At 63.5% G+C, this 7,125-nt stretch overlaps 2 protein-coding genes across 2 annotated transcripts in view; one reads left to right on the forward strand and one right to left on the reverse strand.

Annotated features, from left to right (window-relative positions):
• HDAC5 (histone deacetylase 5) overlaps positions 1 to 1,243 on the forward strand; it is a gene marked incomplete at its 5' end in the record, with an annotated part of 8,496 nt that extends 7,253 nt beyond the window's left edge. Inside the window, 2 exons of the mRNA XM_010573142.1 lie at positions 403 to 556; positions 1,107 to 1,243. Of these exons, the coding sequence (XP_010571444.1) occupies positions 403 to 556; positions 1,107 to 1,146 (194 nt within the window). The remainder of the gene's footprint in view (positions 1 to 402; positions 557 to 1,106) is intronic.
• Positions 1,244 to 3,532: 2,289 nt separating this feature from the next.
• G6PC3 (glucose 6 phosphatase, catalytic, 3) lies at positions 3,533 to 6,200 on the reverse strand. Its single transcript, XM_010573143.1, has 6 exons — positions 5,983 to 6,200; positions 5,518 to 5,624; positions 4,818 to 4,908; positions 4,305 to 4,423; positions 4,022 to 4,163; positions 3,533 to 3,884 (listed from the first exon to the last, which is right to left on the reverse strand). The coding sequence occupies exons 1-6, from the start codon at positions 6,198 to 6,200 to the stop codon at positions 3,533 to 3,535; spliced, it is 1,029 nt and encodes a 342-aa protein (XP_010571445.1).
• Positions 6,201 to 7,125: the final 925 nt, after the last annotated feature.

A 7,125-nucleotide genomic window follows, 5' to 3' on the forward strand; every position in this document is an offset into this window, starting at 1 on the left:
CCTGGGGACTGTCCTTGCCTTGGGGGGACCTGGAGGGGTCTTCAGTGCTGTCACTGGGATCCTGGGGGGGGGTCCCTGGGGCTGTCCCTGCCTTGGGGGGGACCCAGAGGGGTCCCTAGGGCTGTCCCTGCCACTGTAGTCCCATGGGTCCCTCTGGGTTGGGGGTCCTGGGGGTTCCCCGGGTTGTCCCTGCCATGGGGGTCCCCAGGGCTGTCCCGTCCGTGGGGGTCCTGGGAGGTCCCCAGGGCTCTCTCAGCCGTTGGTGACACAGGGGGTCCCTTGGACTGTCCCTGCCACTCTAGTCCCGTAGGTCCCCAGGGGTTGTCCCTGCTGTGGGGGTCCCGGGGGTCCCCCGGGGCTGTCCCTGCCCGAGCCAGTGCCCAGCCCTGCCGGTGCCCGCAGGCAAGCACTGGGGCTCGGTGAAGCGCTTCGCGGCGACCGTGGGCTGCTCCTTGCTGGAGGCGCAGAAGGGGGAGGCGGAGGAGGCCGAAACGGTGACGGCCATGGCCCTGCTCTCGGTGGGCGCCGAGCAGGGGAACGCCGCCCCCCAGCCCAGGTACGGCTCCCCGGGATGCTCCCGGCTGTGTACGCAGCCACGCGTGTCCCCGGGGTGGGGGGGATGCTTGTTCCCCTGGGGGTGTGCACGGAGCCACGCGTGTCCTTGGGGACACACACGTGTCCCCGGGGGTGTGCATGGAGCCATGCGTGTCCTTAGGGGGGGACATGTGTCCCTGGGGGTGTGCATGGAGCCACGCGTGTCCTTGGGGACACACACGTGTCCCCGGGGGTGTGCATGGAGCCACGCGTGTCCTCGGATGGGCTGCGTGTCCCCAGGGGTGTGCATGGAACCGCGTGTGTCCTTAGGGGGGGACATGTGTCCCCAGGGGTGTGCATGGAGCCATGCGTGTCCCCCCAAATTGGTGTGTCCCAGCCCACTGACAACAGGGAACCGGGGGGATTGGCGGTGGGGGGGGGGGGCGCTGGAGGCAGCCGTGCCCGGTGCCGAGCTCCCGGCATCGCTGCCTCAGTTTCCCCAGCCGGGGCTGGGCGCCCGGTCCCTGCCGCAGGATCCGGCCCCGCTCAGGCTCCGCTTTGCCCCTGGCCAGGCCGGCGGAGGAGCCGATGGAGGCTGAGCCCATGCTGTGACCCACCGGCCCCTCGCCGCACGGCTGAGATTTTTTTCCGTTTCCAAAAAAGAAAGAAACACCGAGAAGAAAAAAACACACACAAAGAAATCACATTAAAAAAAAACAACACACCTTAAAAAAAAGAAAAGGACAAAAAAAAACCCCCTGAAATGGAAGAAACCGGGAGGAAAAACAGAAAAAAGAGGAAAATATTTTCTTTTTCTATTAAAAGAGGAGAAAAACACAAAAAAATACCAACTCCCCCGTCCTGTTGGACCCCAGCTCCACGCGGTGTTTGCGGTCGTGTCTCTTGTGAAGCATCAGTTCCACCAGCACCCCAGCTCCTCCTGCCCCCTCTGTCCGTCCGTCCCTCTGTCCGTCTGTTAGGTTTTCCTGTCGCTGCCCTGGGCCCCCCTGGCCCCCCACCGCAGCTCCCCTCTTTTTTTTTTTTTTTTGGGGGGTTTTCTTGTTTTCTCCCCTTTTTTTTTCCCACTCGGTCCCTCCCCGGCTCTGGTGTCCGTCCCCCCCCGGGGGGAGGCGATGGGAAATATTCGTGCCTTTAATTCAGTTTTTTTTTTAATGCCTTAATTTCCCTGTGATTTTGGGGGGTTTTCTCAGTTTTCTTCTTTTTTTTTTTTTTTTTCCCCTTGGCGTCCTTGTTTCAGAGGGGGACATGAGACGCAGGGGACGAGCCCCATCCCTTTGTCACCCTGGGTTGATGGGTGACAGATCCCAGCGCCTTTGTTGGGATAAAACTTTGTCCGTTCTTAAAAGAGAGGAGAAAAAAAGGAAAAAAGACACACACAAAAAAAAAAAAGAGGAAAAAACCACTTTACTTTCCTGTTACTTCACCAGCCGGAGGGGACTTGGAGCGATTTTAGCTTTAAAAGAGAGGAAAAAAAAAACAAACCACCCACACAAAACAAAGGTATATAATTTTATTACAGATGTATTATTTAATAGTATTTTTTTAATGGGTGGCACCGGCCACGGGTCCCGGCGCGGAGGGGGAGGATGGGGACAGCGCTTTGTGTTTTAAGTTATTCCGGGGGGGGGTTTGGAGTGGCTCTGGGGAGGTCCCCAAATTGGGGGGGTGGTGGCAGAGATGGGGATGAGCGTGTGTCCCCTGTCACTTCCCCTGGCCCCGGTGGGGGGGGCGGGGGCGTCACCAAGTGCTGCAGTGACCCCAGTCTGGCTGTCCCCAATACTGGGGACAACACCTTGGCCCCAAGGTGGGGGCTCTGTTGGGTGGTGGTGGCAGCCCGGGACCCTCCTCATCCCTCCCCATCCCAGGAGGGAGAAACACCTCACATAGAAACTAACCCCCCCCTGGGGGGGGGGGTGAGGGGTGCCGGCCCCCCAGCAGCGAGGCCATCTTGCTTTGGGCTGGTGTCATCATGTTTCCCCCCTCCCCGTTGTCCGCCCCCTGCCCCAGCCCTGCCTCGGTTTCTTTTCTGTCCGTCCGATGCCCGCTCACGCGCTCTCGATATGGTTTTCAGTTGAGTATTTTGTAAGATGTTACCGATGTTCGTCCTTGTATAAATAAAACTGTTTCTGGCAATACCTGGTGGTGTCCTGCTGCATTTGGGGGGGCCCGAGGGAGGTACTGGGGGGAGGGTGCCAGGAGCACCGGCACCTTTGTGTCCCCTTTCCCGTCCCTGTTGGATCAGGACAGACATCCCCAGGGCTTCATGGTTGCCCCGTGTGCCTCAGTTTCCCTACCTACAGCAACAGGGCTGCCCCTTTCCCATCCATCCGGCCCGACATCAGGGTGCGGAGCTGGATCAGCCTGGCTGCGGGGGCTCCATCCACCCCATTATCCCCCCCAGCCCAGGCTGTGCCCTGCCCCAGGGGTCCCCAGCCCTGCCCGTGCCCCCCCCTTTTTGAAGGACTCGGGGGCCGGCAGGTTGGTAACGGTGTTTTTATTTGGTTAGAAATGGGATGGCCCCTCCAGCCACTGAGGTACAGTGGGAATCCTGGCATGGGGGGGGTCCTGGCTCCTTCCCCTCCCTACCCCAGGGGGGGAAACTGAAGTGGGAGAACTGGGGCAGCTGGAAGGGGGCCAAGGTGGTGCCATTTGTCAGCGACCCCAAGGTTGGGACCGTCCCTACGCCGTGTCCCCAGACCTGCTGGGCACGGGGCACCCCCAGCTCTGCCACCCGCCTGTCACTGTGCCCCCTGCCTGCCCCACGCTGGGGGGGGTCCCCACTGTCCTGGGGGGGAGCAGCGCTGTTAGGGCAGCGAGGGTTAAACAACTGGCCTGTGGTCCCAAGGGGGGACTGTGGATGCCCTCCTGGTATGGAGCCGGTGGCTGAACTCAGGCCAGGAGCCACCAGCGATGGGCACAGCCAAGGGCAAAGCCAGGAGGGGGGGGTGCAGGACTAACCATGACACGGTGGGGACCCCTACTCGGCATGGGGGGAGCCCCGTGGGCGGGTGAGGGAGAGGACGAGCCAGGGCAGGAGAGATGCCACCAGCCAGGGCCCGGCGGCGTACTTGAGAAAGCTGGTGCCGTACCACAGGGTCGCGTCCGTGGGCTGGAGAAGCCGGTGCAGGCCCTGTATGGCCACCAAGGCCAGCACGGCGCTGGCCACGCGTTGCCAGGGGTCCAGCGGCTCCCCCCGGTGCAGGGGGAAGCCAGCGGCCAGCCCCAGCCCCAGGGCACTGCCAGTGTCCCGGCAGACGGAAGCGAAGGGCCGGGTGTCGAGGCGGAGCCAGGCAGGATTGGAGCACCATTTGGTGGCCAGGTGGATGGACCTGCAGGGTTCAGGGAAGGAACTTTGGAGCTAGCCCTCTGCCAGCTTGGGGGGCAGACCCCTGGGGCTAGCCCCCACACCAACCTGGGGGGGGCAAATCCCTAGGGCTAGCTCCCCCCACCACCACCGGGCACTCACCAGTCGATATTGATGCCGGCGGCAATCACCAGGCTGTGCAGGGCAAGGGAGCTGAGCAGCAGGGCCAGCGCGGTGGCCATGAAGAAGCCCGAGGTGCAGGTGGCTGGGGTGCGAGCCTGGAGCCCCCAGCCCAGGGCTGTCCCTGGACAGCAAGAACAGGCAGATTGGGGCACCGAGATGGATGACGGGGGGGACTCGAGGGAAGGCGAAGGTGCCCAAAACACCCTGACCCAGAGATGGGTGTTGGGCTCTGGGTGGAGGGACCGAATGTTCTTCCACTCACCTGCCAGGATGCCACCGACCACCTGATGGGGGAAGTGGGCCAGGACAAAGACCCGCGAGAGCCCCACAGCCAGCTGGAGCAGGGTGTAGGCACCGAAGGGGGTCAGGTTCACCACAAGGCTGGAAGGCAAGGAGGGTCAGCGGCGGGGAGGCGGCCATCGAGTCTGGCTCGGTGCTCCCGAGCGTGTTGTGCCAGGCAGGGCAGGCTTGGCCCTGCTTGGCAGGAGGAATGAGTAAAGCACAGGTGAAGGCGGCAAAAAAAAAAGCAACTCGGTGGGGTGGGTGGGGAGCTTTGCAGTGGTCTCCAGGGCTTCGCAGCTTGTTCCTGCAGCAGCCAGAGCTGCCAGGGTAGAGCTGTGCTCCCCAGGAGCTGCCCCGCTGGGAGGGGAAGGCATCCTTCCCGCCCGCTGCCGTGGCTGCTGCCCACGGAAGAAGGTTTCCCACATCACACCTCCCTCTTCCAAAAGATGCTCTGGAGATTTCTAAGCACTAGCTTCCCCGTCCCAGGACTCACCTCCTGGAGTGTCTGGATGCCAGCGCTGTCAGAGCGGTGACGAGCGGCCAGAGGGCTGCCCCCGTGATCATGCAGTGGCCGGAGGGGCTCCCTGCGAAGAGGAAGAAGAGGATGCTCAACACGGTGGGTCGGGGGAAAGCGTGTCCCAGCAGCATGAGCGCCCGAAGTCACCCAGGAGAGCTGGGGATGTGTCTGCTGAGCCTAGCCCTCGCGGCTGGGCAGCCCTGCCTGCGCCCTGGGTTCCCTCCTGGCTGACGGCCATGGCCAGCGTGGGGGGCTCGGCTCGAGGATGAGGATGGAATGAGCCGGTGCCCATGGATGATGGTCGCCTGCTCAAAAAAACAGGCAGGGATGTGGGTTCTGTGGGCAGGGGAGGCCAGGCAGAAAGGGCGAGCGAGGCATCCTGCTCCCTGCCGCCGGCAGACTCTCCTGTGGGTTTCCTGGCCCTGGAGCTGCCTGTGCCGTGTGTGCCGTGCCAGCAGCCGTGGCGCCCGGCCCGCTCCCCGCCGCTCGCTCGTTTGCTCTGCCGCGAGGTGCTGGCTGACGAACGGCTTTCCCACTTGGCGTGTCCTGCCAGCCCAGCAGCAGCCTCCAGCTGCAGCATTCCTGTCCGGACAGGGCCTCCCGGCTCCTGCAGCCCTTCCCTACAGATCCCAGGGCCTGCCGGAGATGTGAGGAAAAGCTTTCGCCCATAACTCACCCGGTCCCGTTTCGCAGGAGACAGGGAACTGGCGCAGCATGACCAGCTCCTTGCTGGCGAGCCCTGACTCATGGACCCACCAGAATGGGCGCTCCCCGAATAAGAACCTGGTGGGGAGAGAAACCACAGAACAGTGAACAGCCGAACGCAGCCCAACGCCTTCACTGCCCATCCCTGTGGATCTGAGAGCTGAAGCCGGCAGCAGGAGGGCAGGATCCCTGCCAGTTCTTATGGCTCCCGGGCTTTTTTCTGCCATGAATGCCTGGCAGATGCGTTACCGTGGCTTGGGTGACCTGCAGAAACTCCGCGCGCTTTCAGCGTGGCACAGGCAAGGAGCAACACGTGCCTCTGCCTGCCGAGCAGAGCCTGCGGTTGTGTTTCTGCTATTGTGAACGTGCCACCACTCAGCCCTCGGGGTGTCACCGGGTGTGACAGGGATCCTGTGACTCCCAGCTCTCCCCTCACCATTTGAGGATCACGTTGAGCCACTCCGACACCAGGCCGATCCACAGCACCGACACCCCCACCTTGCGGTCGAGAAAATAGGCGAGCGGGAAACAGACGGTGAAGATACTTTTGGGATCGGCCAGGGAGGTCACTGAGATCCAGAACTTTTCCAGCCAGGGTGGCCCGGACTGCAGCACTTCTGCGAAGCGGATCCCGGCAGTGTGCAGGGCATCCATTGCGCCGACCTGGATGAAGAGAGGGAGCGTTAGAGCTCAGGCCTCGGCACAGAGTCTGCCCGACAGGCAGACACCTTGGGAGGGGGGTGGGAGGTGGCCCCCCAGGGTGGGTGTCACGCTGTGGCTGTGACCCTGAGGGATGCCTTGCAGCACGATGCCAGCGCTGGCACAGCTTCAGGGAGCAGTTCACCACCTGAAGTCTGCCCGCGAAGGACTCTCAACCTTCGCACCCCTCCTGCCTGCAGCTTGGCAGCTCCTGGCGGTGCAGATAGCCGCAGTGGGGATGTCGGTGCCGGGCAGCATCGCCACGTGCGAGGGGCTGTTTGCTGAGGGCCAGCACCGGGCAGGGCCCTGACAGACGGCTGCTCTGGGCTGACCCAGCGTGGGCATATCCCGAGGGTCTCAATGTGGGCTTTACCGGAGCAGCCAGGCTGCCCTGAAGAGACCCATCCTCCCTGGGGCCAGCCCAGGGCCTCCCTGGGGTCTCCTTAGGCCAGGCCTGGGACCTCCCTGGGGTCTGCCTTTGGGGGGTGTCTCGCTGTGGGGGGTGTCTCCCTGGGGTCTCCCTAGGCCAGGCCCGGGATGTCCCTTGGGGTGTCTCCCTGGGGTCTCCTTAGGCCAGGCCCAGGACCTCCCTGGGGGGTCTCCCTGGTGTGTCCTTAGGCCAGGCCCAGGACCTCCCCGGGGTCTGTCTCCCTGAGGTCTCCTTGGGGTCTCTCTAGGCCAGGCAGGATGTCCCTGGGGGGGTCTCCCTGGGGTCTCCCTAAGCCAGGCCCGGGACCTCCCTGGGGTCTCCTAGGCCAGGCCCGGGGCCTCCCCTGGATCCACCGGGGGCTGCTGGGACGGCCCGGCCCTGCCGGGGACACCTGGTGGTGCTCCCCCAGCCACGGTGGAGCCGGGCAGGGTGCCTAAAGGGGGTGTTTGC

Source organism: Haliaeetus leucocephalus, unplaced genomic scaffold, assembly GCF_000737465.1.
Source record: "Haliaeetus leucocephalus isolate CR32 unplaced genomic scaffold, Haliaeetus_leucocephalus-4.0 Scaffold368, whole genome shotgun sequence".
Classification (NCBI taxonomy): domain Eukaryota; kingdom Metazoa; phylum Chordata; class Aves; order Accipitriformes; family Accipitridae; genus Haliaeetus; species Haliaeetus leucocephalus.

Bases quoted from the DNA above. Each gene is read 5' to 3' on its own strand.
- G6PC3 (XM_010573143.1), bottom strand. From the start codon at position 6,200: ATGGATGCCCTGCACACTGCCGGGATCCGCTTCGCAGAAGTGCTGCAG. The intron at 4,909-5,517 runs GTGAGTTATGGG...TCCTCTTCGCAG, and splicing joins CTCCTGCGAAACGGGACCGG to GGAGCCCCTCCGGCCACTGC. The intron at 3,885-4,021 runs GTGAGTGCCCGG...TGAACCCTGCAG, and splicing joins GCCGGCATCAATATCGACTG to GTCCATCCACCTGGCCACCA.